At 37.7% G+C, this 13,964-nt stretch overlaps 1 protein-coding gene across 3 annotated transcripts in view; it reads right to left on the bottom strand.

Moving 5' to 3' along the window:
- LOC109043319 (endothelin-converting enzyme homolog) overlaps positions 1-13,964 on the bottom strand; it is a 31,908-nt gene that overhangs the window by 15,297 nt on the left and 2,647 nt on the right. For all 3 annotated transcript variants that reach the window (XM_072297682.1, XM_072297680.1, XM_019060499.2), the window contains exons 2-8: positions 9,927-10,013; positions 8,614-8,673; positions 7,535-7,696; positions 6,850-6,933; positions 5,097-5,328; positions 2,683-2,944; positions 788-895 (exon numbers count right to left, since the gene is read on the bottom strand). In XM_072297682.1, coding sequence (XP_072153783.1) covers positions 788-895; positions 2,683-2,944; positions 5,097-5,328; positions 6,850-6,933; positions 7,535-7,696; positions 8,614-8,673; positions 9,927-9,987 — 969 coding nt within the window. In that variant the 5' untranslated portion in view covers positions 9,988-10,013. The remainder of the gene's footprint in view (positions 1-787; positions 896-2,682; positions 2,945-5,096; positions 5,329-6,849; positions 6,934-7,534; positions 7,697-8,613; positions 8,674-9,926; positions 10,014-13,964) is intronic.

Below are 13,964 nucleotides of genomic sequence, written 5' to 3'. Positions count from 1 at the left end.
GCGTCGGGTCGGACCAAATATTATTAACTCTTAACGGTCGAAATCCTTTTTTTTTTTTTTTTTTTTTTTTTTTTTTTTTTTTTTTTTTTTTTTTAAATTAAGTATTTAAAAATATTACATTACAAATATTACAACAATTCATCGTGTTACGTCAAAAATTTTGAAATCGATGCAGCTCGAACACAAAATGGTGTATTAAAATGGAAGAACATGTTTGCCTATACATAGGCGTGTAGAGCCCGCGAAGCGGGCCTGAGGGCGCGAGGCGCTCTCCCGGGGGTTGGGCCGCGTAGCGGTCAGGGGGCAGGGCCCCCTAGTAACAATATATTTCTTCGAATTTTTCAGTGACTTTTATTCTCGATCAGATCTAGATTATCTAAAAATTTCAAGAGAAAATATTCAAAACTCCTCAAAAATGAACGTTTCACCGGAGGGAATTTGGCGACTCTCGAATTTTCTCACGGCGTATTTCCCTAGCATATGGCAGTATACCTTTAGATAAATTAAAAGAATAAGAGAGAGAAAATGAACCCAGATCAGTCCCAAATCATAGAAAATTTAGTGTTGAAATGAGAAAAAATAAAGAATTTTCAGGAAGAATCCTGTGAAAGTAGTGTTTGAACATTCCTGATTTTCGCCAAAAATTAAAAACCAGCCTCAAACTAAGTAATTTTTCCTAAAAAATTCTGAAAATTCTCCTGGCATATTTCAAAAGTACCTTTCTTTGCAGATGATTTTTCTTACAAGGAGTTAGGACAATGATGAATGAATGGTAGAGCTTACCTACCGGGCTTTTCGATCTTGTTCTGTCCGCAGTATCGAGGATCGTCTGCAACTCTTTCAGAGTGTGCTTTGTTGGCTCATTGTCTGGCAAATCATATTTCGTTTGCAATCGCTAACCCCCGAGAAAAAAATGAAGCAACATTCAGAAATAAACTCCAAGTGAATACTATAACATAAAATTCAAAAGCTATTCCGTTGGTTACGCACTCAGAAGAGAATTTCAAAGGAAGTCAACGTGCGTGAATTTCGATGTATCGATTGTTATGCCATTTAAACCTATGGAAAAGGATCGATGAACAGGGTGTTTGTAGCGAACACCTTAATAATCGATTCTTTACCATAGGTTTAAATGGCATAACAATCGATACATCGCAATTCACGATACGCCACTGGTCAACAACCTTGAAATGATCAATGCTGATGCCATTATAAATAACACATCGGTATGTCCTATCGTGAGAAGCATCCTAGCGCTTAATTTATAAAGTTTACAGAAAATATCAGCTCCTTCCAAATGAACAACATATCAAACATTTTTCGTTTAAAAAAATAGGAGCAAAAATTTTGACACACCGCAATGGACATACGTCATTTCGCAGTTTTGCCATCGATATAATACTCGTATAAGCTACACTTGTAGTACTCATTTTCTTTTGTTATTCCTTCCCTCTCGTTTATTGGTCCTATCTATCGAGAGAGCCATGTCACATTTGATTTCTTGAGAATGAAAACACACCAACTCGGGGACTTAAAAATGCCAAAATTTCATCAAAGATGACCGATTTTTATAAAAATCATTGAAGATGGTTTACCCATGTAAGCTCAAGCCTTCAAAGCGTCCCAAAATACTTGTTCTTCGGCACCAAAACGCTCTCTCTAACACCAGCTTCTTCACCTACCGCGCAGTTCTTTTTTTTGTCTTCTCATTTTTCCGAGTTGGTGTGTTTTCATTAACACTGATTCAATTGTGAGATGGGCTTATTTTGCAAGATTACGAACCAGCTGTACTTTTTTTTCTCACACACATTGAATTTCAAGATCTCCCGTTCCGTATTGCCCTTTATATCATTATTCTCCCCTCACAATCGACCATATTTTGCTTTCTTCCCCAAATATCTATGCCACAAAATTTAAAATTACCTCGCTCCAAACACCCATCCTTCAAATTCTGACGATCCAAGAGTAATTACCGAAATTTTCAAGCTCTTTTTTAAAAATGTAAAGTAAATTCCTGGTCTCCGACGTAAACAGCCTAGTTGCTGATTGCCGTAATAAATTAAATATACACATTATAAGCTGCTTTTACAGCTCTCTGTAGCGCTTTGCGACACCTAGCCGCCAAAGTCCCCCACCCTCTCAAAGCCCTTCAGGGAGTTGGCTCTCCCTGATCTCTTCTAAAACCCCCTACCGCCACCCTTATTCCTTATTTTTCATACACGGGTCTAAAATACTGCCGTGCTAAGGAAGAACGCCGTATGAGCCATCAGATGTTGCCAAGTTTCCGCCGATAAAAACCGAATTTACTATGAAAATTATGAATATTTTTCCCCAAAATTTTCAGAAGATTTTGTACGCAATTTAATCTAAAATATCTGAAAATTTCAAGGAAAAATAGGCATGAATGTTGTCAAAAATCCATGTTTTATCGAGGGAAACTTGGCAACTCTCGCATTTTCACATGGCGTTCTTCCTTAGCACGGCAGAATAAGAAGTGTCGAGAAAGTTAAAAATGTTAAAATGGGTAACTCACTTGCACGTTTTAATATTGGTTTTTGCAAAAAAGAATATTGAAACGTCCAAGTGAGTTACCTACCCATTTTAACATTTTTAACTTTTTCAATTATTTCTTGTGCGGTAAAAGCTCCCCTCGAAAGTATTTAGAATAAGTGTCTCTCTTACCGAAACAGCGTGATCAACGACGACCGCATCGGCGACGGCCTTCTTCATCTTCTTCATCTGGGATTTGCTGATCTCCTTCTCTGAGGCGGAGCGGATGAAATGGGCGAGGACGTTTTTGGCGAAGTCGATCTCGTCCCGGTAGGTTTCCTGCTCCAGGAACTCCTTCACGTCGACATCGGGTGCCTCCGTCCTCGATTCTCTCGCCACCGACCGCGATCGCCTCCCCAAGTTCGAAGTTCTTTCGTGCCGATGGTGGGGCTGCCTGCAACATTCGGAAAAGCATCGATGAACATCTCCATTACCGTATCGAACCGGTCAGCAGTCAATCGAGACCAGCTCTGGAAAAAAAAACACATTGGATCTAGAGTCCAGACTCTTAAATACATCGACAAGAAAAAATGCTCTTGATTCAATCAGATTTAAGCTTAAATCAAGCCAAGCCTCTTGATTTGAGCGAATTTCCTTTTGATTCAAGCTTAAATCTGATTAAATCAAGAGTCCATTTTATTGTCAATGTTTTCAAGAGTCTGGACTATAGATCCAATGTGTGTGTGTGTTTTTTAAGCGTGCCAGTAGGGCTCGCTTTTTGAAATCACTCGGATGTACCATAGTACAGCACACCGATCAACCAATGCTATTCAACGGGCCGTCCAAATATTTTTTTCCTCGGACCCGTTTTCTTGTCTTTGAAACATTATACTGTCAAGCCCTGATGGTCTCTTACCAAAAAACCGAATGAACTGCTAATTGGGAACCCTTGAGAACATTTTCCTGTCAAAACCGTATTATTTCATTTGACAAAAACCTCATAGAAGCTTTCTTACGCTCGGAGGACTCAACTCTCAGAACCTTCTTTCCCGCCAAAACTGTTTAGCCAATGAGCGTCTTGCACTGCAAGTGCAATCTGTGATGAGCCTCGTGACTCTTTATACCATGTACTAACCGTGGCCCCTGCAGAAATCCACTCAAACCACTGCAGTTATCTCCCGATATAGCTTTGGGTGTCAGGTTTCGAGCAAGGCAATAAGACGGCGAGGAGAGGGTCGCCTCGTCGAACCTATTATCTTCCACGCCCGATTAACCATTCACCGTGACGCCAGGATCCACCAAATTTTCACAAAAATTGTTTTCCGTCTATTTAGCGAGTTTTTCCTTACTTTCCGTTAAAGTACAAATAAAAAGAGACCTCATTTGTAAAAATCGGCCGAATAGGAGAGAAGTTACAGTTCGAAATCCAAAGAGATTAACTCAACGCGATTTCGATGCACGGCAGTTCGCCCAAATCACGGTCGTGCGAAATGCCGCATATCAGCTTAAAATCAAGATAATTGGACGGAATCTTTAAAATCAATTTACATTCAACGTTCATGAAGCAATATTTTCTCCCAAATTTAGCAAAAAGTACCAATTGATGCAAATAACAAAGACGTGAAAATAGTAGATATGTGTCCAACATTTTAGTTATTCGGCACGCTTTTCCAACATATTCATGTTGGATTTTTCTGCTTGTTTTTTTTTCCAGTGAGTGGCGAGGCGTGAATGGTCGATTTTCGATGTTTCCCCATTGGAAGCTATGGTAAAGAATCGATTATAAAGATGCTCTCTGATAACACCCTGTTTGTCGATCCTTTTCCAGAGGTTTGAATGGCAGACCAATCGATACATCGCTAAGGACGTCATATTTGCCACTGATGGTGTCAATAGAAGATGTCGGACATAAAGTTTGTTACTGAAACTGCAAATTTCCATGTTTATTTCGTCAAATTTTCAATTTCCAAGGGCGCCTCTAACGAAAAAAAAAGTCACTATTTGAAGAAAAATTTACGAAAAAACCAATGGAAACCTTTTTTAAAAACTCAATTTTTTGTATTAACGGCGTTATGAGCTTTTGAAGTTTACACATTTTGCCCGACTTCTCTCATTGACTTGTTCCATATTGTGCCACTTGTGATGTGTCATATTGCTTCCAACTAATATTTAATTTTTTAAAATATTTATGAATATTATTTTAAAATTTTTAGACTATTTGAAGCATATTGCGAATGAAATTATCAGAGACAATAAAAAAAATTGTACACAAGTTTTTTTTTTGAAAATTTGGAGTTTCATCTCAGGGAATTTGGCTACGTCTGCAGGCTTTTCGGCGTTTTTCTATAGCACGGCAGTTTACTGCATGCTGTCCGGTTGGTCCTCTAAAAAAAACCGTGCCTTTATTACATTGAATTTCTTGTTCAAATTTGGTACATAAATTCTTTAGACTCATGATAACAGAAGTGCGATCTCAAAATTCGAAAACAAATGACAATGGAATGAATCGATGTGATTTATCGCAGGCCGCTCTGACCCAAAAAATGGTGTCCGTCGAATCATCTTAAGTGCGATATTGTTGAATAAGGGGAAAATGGAAAACTTACGTCACGAATGTCCAATCACCGGGAATGCCCAACCCCAGATGATTCAAGGTTTTGTTTTGGGGGTCGGCAACGAGGGTGAACTGAAGGAGGATCTCCTTACCCAGTCTTTTCTGAACATTCACATTCGCCCCCAACCAGTCGAAAAAGTCCTGTGGGGTGTAAGGAATTAGATCCAATCCAGCCACTTCTAGGGCGTTGGCTATTGGGTCAAGGCCTTCTTCTTCGATTGCGGCTGAAACAGAGGGAAATATTCAGCTAAATTAAAACTTTCCGAATAAATCAGTCGTCGCACGCAAGAGATACAGCCGTAAGAAATGAATTATAGAGGTAAAATGACACTAAAATCATGATGGTCATTGGTCATATTTGAAATATTTGAAATCCTCCCTTTAGTGCGCAATTCGCGAATTTTGGAGCACACTTATTCAAATTCCCCACATTTGGGGGCAGTTCTCAGTCACTGAATCTGGAAAAAAGCGACGACAATTCGCGGTCACTTATGATTGACGAAAACTGACAGTACTAAACATAATATTTTATCAACATAACCTGCAAATCGATTAAATACACTCCAATAACTCAAAATATAGACAACTGTCAGATATCAGATTTGTTATTTTGACAGTGTTATTCCAATTATGTCCCTTTTGCCGCACGTGCATATGCATTATCATTTGTGGATTTTTAGGAGTGAACGTAGAAACGTAAATATTTCGTTCCTGTATCTCTCGCTATGATGCCTGAACATGTTTTTCGCTTTAAGATCTTCAATTTTCAAATATAGAACAGGTGAAAATATTCACCATGAAATACCGATAAAACTTTCTGAAAAAATCAGTATAACATAGTATCTGCTTGTTTCTGAATCATAGAGATGTAAAGGAGAACGAGGAAAATCGATAGCGCATGACTACAAATCTATTCATGTCTCGTGCCCCTTCAATTCAGCCAACCGCAATTTCTACTACGCCCGCAGCTTGGAGTCGATGACAGGTGAACAAGGCGGACTAAAAACATTGATAATACTTATGCGATGTACTCAGTACTGTCGTGTGACATACGGTGTGCAGATCCAACAATATGAAGATGTTTCATGGACCAATAGACAAGGTATGAATTTAAGCATTCTAATACATGTTTCTTGACCAGAATTTCACGTAGAACACGATTCGCCCAACGAAAATTACCGAAATCAACTCCTAACAAAGATATTAACGTTTTTATTTCACATTGGTTACGAGGAATTTGAACTGCCCGCTCACAAGAAACTCAAAGCTCTACGTGCGTCAAATCGTGCACTACAACGGTTTCAGCAAGCTTCTCAATCAAGCGATGTTCATTTCCCACCATGTGCTGTTCAAACTATAAACAACCTGCTATAGCTGAGCTAAAGCGTCAAGATTAAGGTTGCCAGATTTTTATATCGCAGAGCCGTTCATGATAACGTTTAGCGCGCGATGTGAGTCACGTAGAACATTGAGTTTGCATGAGCGGGTGGTTTGAATTCACGCATCAAGAATCATTAAATATCTTCATAAGGAGTTGATTTCGATAATTTTCGTTGTGCGCATCGTGTTCAACGTAAAATTTTGATTATGAAACGTGTATCAGAATGCTGAAATTTGTGCCCTGTCTACTGGTCCATTGGAAATATGTGTAAAAAGCAATTTACATCTTAAAAAAAGAAAAGACCCATCACATCACAGCATTAATTTTCTTAGCCTCAAAATGCGATAATGTTGGAGAATTTTACCTGTATTTGTACAAGCGTGGAAGAGCATTTTAGCCTTTTTGACGGATTCAGGGTCCTCATCTAACTCGCCCTCTTGGAGCATGGCTGAAATAAAAATAAAATTAAATTTAATAATAAAAATCCTTCAACATTTTTTTTTTTTTTTTTTTTTTTTTTTTTTAATTCATTTATTCGTATCAACATACAAATAAAATACAGGACTCTTTCGACAAGTGCACCATACAGTCGCTGCTCTAAACTAGTACTTATCTACTCTTAGATTGATAACTTAATTCTTTTATCAGATTGTGTCATCTGATTAGTGACGGGAAGTGACTGGATAATATGGGCTGCGAAGCAGCCGAATTATAACGGGCTGCGAAGCAGTCGAATATCCTTCAAAATAATGAGTTTGGAATTTTTTTTTTTTTGGGTTAGATTTTCAACAATTTTAATTTTTATGATAGTTTTACAACAGTTGAAGTTTTCTGTGAAACATGTGAAACACGTTCACAAATAAATTCAAAGAGAAAAAACTGTTCGGTTATTTTACTTGTAGATTGTCAAACAAAGTGGACATTTGCATCGTTGTGATTGGAGAAAAGCATATTCGACTTTAGCTATTGATTTTTTTCAATTCTTTCGTCACGGGCGCGTCCTGAGAATATTGAAAATATTTTAAGAATATTGCTGATTAAGAGAGTACCTTTCGCTTTCAGTTCGTACTCCCGTTCCTTCCTGCGATTTAAATCGTTCATGATCTGAGAATCAGGAATCGGGTTTTCCTTGTTGTAGTTGCCGCACGTGTATGAGAAAAAATCTTCGCACGGATTCACCGATTGATTCATCGATTGGAGTATGAACGCCGCTGGAACAGTGGTTCAGTTTAATTATTATCAGAGCGGGCCATGTCTCTTCGAAAGTAGGGAGTGAATGCAGTTCGGTGATAAAAAATCGAAAGAATCATCGATTCTGTCGAACTGCCTCACCTCAGCAATTATTGAGTATTCACACTAAAAATAGCAGCTGATTAATGCCATGCGTTGTCTTCATCAAATTATTCTTATGCACCCATGGACAATAGCTGCGATTCATGTGGTTTTAACTTTATTTCGGCAATTTTTGGCAGATTTGTCCCTTTTTCATTCTGAAGTCCGAATTTTCGTGGGTTTGAATGATATATCGCAAAGCACGCCACGCTACTGCATCATTTAATATTTTGACAACGGATCAAACGGATAGGTAGCTCACATGTTTGACCTCATGGAATGATCAAATATTTTGATATTCGTTGAGTTTACTATCTGAACTATTCCCTTTAATTTCAAAACTTACACCTTTGGCTCTCTGCGAATATTATGAAATTATTTTTTATCATTATTTGCCTAGTCTTAAAATGGAAATACGATCAAGGTCAAAGTTATTTTTGATAAACTTGAGCCTCGAAATAGATATTAACAAATTCACACCTCCAATCTACATTATATAACCATAATGATAAACGATTGGAATAGAGTTGCACATTTTAAGCATAATATTGATCGTTAAATCTGTCTTATTGGTCATCCCTGGACAAAACTTGTTGAGTCAATATTCTTAAGTACAAGAAACTCATCAGATCCTCTGCAAGTGATACTGACTTTTTTTTTTTTTTTTTTTTTTTTTTTTTTGTATAGTGCTTATATCATTTTCAAAAATAAAATTTACTCATGAATGACTCCAAATATTTTACACCAAATCAACATCCTCTTAAAACCTTAAAATTCAAATGAATAATGCCCTTACCTGACTGAATACATCTTCTCAGTGAGCATGGTGGCTCCGGCTGTTTAAAAACTGAAGGAACTGAAAAATACGAAGATGAATGTAGATTCATATGTTAAATCATGATGACTTGTCATGGAGATTCGTCATGAGTTAACATGACGGCCTATCATGGTAACTAAATAATGGGATATAGTGTTTGAAACGTAGGTTTAGATAGAGACTTAACTTCCGCCAAACAATCTTCATCATTATTACTTTAAAAAAGAATAAATGTAAATATATAGTTACACATTAGTGCGAGAAAAAAAAGAACATCATAAGTTAGGCACTTCTCTTAAATATTATCCTAAAAGTTAATTGAAATCGATCTAATCACTTATCTAACCTAATTGCCAATAGTTTGTCTGGAAGTAGTCTCGTACCCTTTGCCCAATACATACTCAAACTAAATGAGACAAAGACGTCAATCTTCAGACTTCTTTTTTCTCACAGTTTGGGTTCTCTTTCAAGGAAGATACTCCAATTGCCGAAACTGATCTTACTTTCCTCACATGCACAATCTTTTTTTTTTTTTTTTTTTTTTTTTTTGTCATCTCAAGAGGCAACCTGAAAACTGTAAAGCGATGCAAGTTAAAAAGTTTAAGTCATTTGAATCTCTTTCTTCCTATTTTTTTCGCTCTCTTTATGTTAATTTTTTCATTTTCGCCTTGTATTTATTGGATGAGATATCTTTTTTAACCTTTCATGATCCTTTTATTGATTAGAATGAAACAATGAAACACAATAATGTGTGTGCGTTCCTTGCTTGTACGGAGCGAAAGAAACGGAACTACTTCGTGCCAATGGTAAGCCACTAATATTGCCGTCACGGTTATTGAAGGCGAACTCAATCGAGTGAGAGACATGCTGTGAGGCGAGTGATCATCAAGTGTTCCTGGGCTCCCTACGGTTATTCGTTTTTTCATTTTCTCATCATGATTATTTAGGGGTAGTTAAAAAATCAAGTGAACCGCTTAGGAGAGGTAATGAAAATCAAATACTTATTTTCTAATACAAATTAAACTTTTTCGAAAACCGATTACAGTTAGATGACTTACCCTGAAGATGGGCGGCTTGCCCGAAATGGCCATTGTGCGTAAAGAATAATAAAAAAGTAGGTCATCTGACTATAATCAGTTTTCGAAAAAGTTTAATTTGTATAGAAAATAAGTGTTCATAGTGCCGATAAAGTGTTGAAAATTGTGCAGTATGCTACAACATAGGGAAAAATCAAACTCTCTCCACGAAGGTACTCCAAGGTGTCGACGAAGAGCACTGAAAGCAACACTCACGCGAGAATCCGTCGGCAGCTGCAGATAATTTCAGTAGTAAAAAAACAGCCAACAGCCTCATCTTGATGAACAAACGTCGACTTGTCCCTGAAAATTATAAAAATTGAAAAATTGTAAAAGGCAAACAATTAGGCCAAAATCTAAAATCCAAGAAAAAATGTATTTCTCGTGGATTATGAACTTCCCACGCCTGATGGAATCGCGGAAAAAAATTTGATTTCAGGTGCATGGAACATCAGCGTGGGGCGGAGACGTCACAATGAAGACATGCGAAGACCGAAATTAAGCTCTTATTATCATGCAAATCAGTTCTGGATGAACGACGAGTCCGTAATTTGCGGGATTTAGGTACGGTTCCCAAGCGAATTCCCTTCTATGTTGCTGATCGTACTTGGAACATCCAATTTTTTAAGCTGGTCTTCTTGAGAGACACGAAAACCAGTGGCGTGGCGTGCTTTGCGATATATCGCTATTTCCCCATTTGAAGCTATGGTAAAGAATCGATTATTGAGGTGTTCGTTGCGAACACCCTGTTAATCGATCTTTTTCCATAGTTTTAAATGGTAGATCGATCGATGTATTGAAATGACAACACCGATTCTCCTGCTATTTTCCTCAGACGTACGTATTCCACATGCTACGAAAGCTGCGCTCTGTACTTACACATGAATTTTACTTATAAAAAAAACACACTTAGGTTGAGGGCTCGGTGTAAATCCGATAAAATTTGGTTCAGATTGAAAAGCTGTGCAAATTGCATTGTAAAATTGCAAAAATTGCACTGTACAGCTGTGTAAAAAATTTTAAATTTTTTGCAGTTGTTACATTGTTATAACCCACATATCTTTCCCATTTTTTGTTAGAATTGAATTAAATTGCTTCTGTTATCCTCGCAAAAATTACTCTTAATACCGTGGAAAGAAGGTATGACTAGCAATATTTAGTTGGATTTATCATCAAAAGATGCTGAATTGCAGTAGAAGCTTTTTCAAAATCTGTATAATAAAGATTGATAATGTATTTTACTTTACAGCCTTTTGATAATTTTGTCCCACCCTGAAATGATAGTGGCTGCAATATTGTTGAAAATATTTCCAACCAATGCTTGGTGATGTTGCATCAACGTTCCGGCAGCATAATTCATGCATTTATATCCATATTGTAAAGCAATATTGTAACAATATTTTCTCAGCAATTTTGCTGGTCATATTTTCATGAGAAAATTGCATGACTTTGTTTGACAGCTTTGAAATTTATTTTTATGTGTACAAAATCTTCCCAATTTTTTATTTTTACATATAAAACTGTTCATTGATCAACCGTGGTGTTAATTTCACGTAATTTTCACTCTCACCCACGCAAATACTTGGGAAATACTCTCATGTTTCTCGCTCCTTAAAGAGTGCCAAAATTTTGCCAGGTGGTTTCTTAAAAAATTGAATACAAAAAATTTTGGTGCCTCTTTTGTCCATACCGCACACTATACTTCGTTGAATCGAGGTCCGGTTTAACGGGCCGCATCAACGGTGAATCTGAAAAAACACGTATCCCGATTCACAACGCTGCAAACCTCCTCCCCTATCTTACCATATTTTTTTGACGAAATGATAATCAACATTTTTTCTTAAAAACTTCCCCAGTTTTTCCTCTTTTTGTGAAACATATCGACGGTGAAACTTCAAAACCACGTATCTCGGTTTGCAACGTTGCAAACTTCCTGTCATACTTTATTTTTTAATTGGAAAACTACCCAACGGCAATTCTTAAAAACTTTTTTTTTTTTTTTTTTTTTTTTTTTTTTTTTTTTTTTTTTACTACTCCAAATAGCCCACAAGGGCTAATCCCACGCTTTAAGTCCCATCCCCCCTCCGTCCCTACTGAGCCAGTCCCAGGCAACCATTGTTTGAGACGATCAAACTCGGGTCGCCTGGCCGGAAATCGAACCCGGGACCTCCCGATCATAATGAACATTTTTTTCTTAAAAACTTCAATTAACTGTCGTGGTTTTCCTCCTTTTTGCGAGGAAATTTCTGTGAAACCTACAAAGAACTATGTTGATATCTTTCTCCATTAACAAAATAAAATACAGCAGCGGAGCTTTTAAAACGCCGCAAACATGACACGTGGTTTGAGAATTTCGCCGTCGACATTTCTAGAGATAGTATGGGTTTGTTCACCTTCGATAAAATAAAATAAAAGCGGAGATTTTAAAACACCGCAGGTGAGATATGTGTTTTTGCAGTTTTATCCTCTATACAGTGCATACGGATCGGCAGTACCCAACTTTTTTTTTCGCTGAGTGATATGTGCACCTGTGCGTCGAAGCTGTGCTCTCATATGGCCGTGTTACAGAAGAGAGCCGTGACGGCATTTCTGTATGCACCACGGTTAGCACATGCTGTTACGTGTCTCGAGGCTCATCCCAGACTGCACCTGCGTCTTTTTTCCGTAACACGGCAGTATTGCTCGCGCTGACCGATTCAGGTTGGGAAAGCTCTTCTTTTTCACTTCCTGCTCTTCAACTCGAGCAAGTTGCGTTGTCCAGCGTGACCTTCTGCCCCACTCGGCATCACAAATGTGCCAACTCTCACTGCTGCCGCATTTACACCGGTAGAAATCAATTTTAGCCGGCGAATAAATTGCCGGCACGATCAGGGGTCTCATAATGACGTTCTAAGGAAAAACGCCGTATGAGCCTTTAGGCGTTGCCAAATTTTCTTAGGTAAAATACAAGTTTATCGGAAAAGTTATGAATAATTTTTCAAAAAATGTTGATATCAGTTCAATCTATAATATCTGAAAATTTCGAGGAAAAACACGCATAACTTTCTTCCAAAATACATTTCTTATCAGGAGAAATTTGGTAGCACTCGAATGTTCATAGGGCGTTTTCTGTCAATACAGCAGCATATATTAATGATGACTTTTTACCAATTTAGGGTAAAAAATAATACAAAGTGGAAACACGGCTAGGTATGTCGTTACCTAAACCGATCCTTTCCTTTAGGGGGCCCCAAAGCCATACGGTTTACATTGTGGTTAGGGGCAATTTGAGAGCACCTTTAACGTGGCATCATGAAGGGGACAATTTTTACAACATTCGAGTGAAAATCGCCAATTTAACTTTGAAAATGGATTCTTCCAAGGGGTTTAATGAACAACCACAAAAAACGGTGGGAAAAAATCTATGATTTTGACAAACTTAAGGGTGGGTAGAAACATCTACCTTAAAATATGCAAAACTGGTATTCTATACGTTTTTCTTTATGATTTGTATTTTTTACAGTGTAAAATCATTGTGGTCCCTTGCACGGGTCTCTTTCCGAGATTAAACTGTTAAATTTCACTCGATTCTTGTAAAAATTGTCTTTTTTAAGATGCTACCTTAAGGACGTCCTGAAACCTCTTTTAATCCAGATAGAAACTATGTAGTGGTCTCCTTGAGGAAGGAAGCTGTTGTCACCTTATGTTAACTTTAATGCAGAAAAACTGTGCCACTTTCTGATTGGTGTATGAAATTTTGGGCTTTCGTGGTGCTTTTAGAGCCCAAAGCAAACGAAAAAATGGCGGGCAAGTTCAAGACAAGAGGAGACATTTTTCAGTTCCACACTTTTGTAAGGAGATGTTTACAGAATAACTGTGCGCTGTGTTTATAGGATTCAAAGAGGTAATGCGATTTTCACCAGCATTTTCATGAGGGGCTGATACACTGATGCTCTTTCACTTTTCAAATATTGAAATTGTCCTGCTGATTTTGGTGAACGGACTTATTCATACTTCTGACCCTCGGTCTCTGTCGGAGGTTAGGAGACCGTTCTTTTTTATGGACAACGGTCCAATTATGGAGTTCATTATAAGAGCCGGATTGGAGGAAAAAAATAACAGCTTCATTGTCATGCAAATTCTGTGTGATTGTTATTAAGTATATTGATCTTCGATCAGACAATCGCTCTGCGGCGCTCAGGAAAAACATCGTATGATCATTTAAATGTGGCCAAAGTCCCCTCTTTAAAATGTTTTTATTTAGGAAAGCTGGGA

Source organism: Bemisia tabaci, chromosome 3 (genome assembly GCF_918797505.1).
Source record: "Bemisia tabaci chromosome 3, PGI_BMITA_v3".
In the NCBI taxonomy this organism is placed as follows: Eukaryota; Metazoa; Arthropoda; class Insecta; order Hemiptera; family Aleyrodidae; genus Bemisia; species Bemisia tabaci.
Note: the sequence above shows the minus strand (reverse complement) of the source record. Positions and strands in the feature narration are given on the sequence as shown.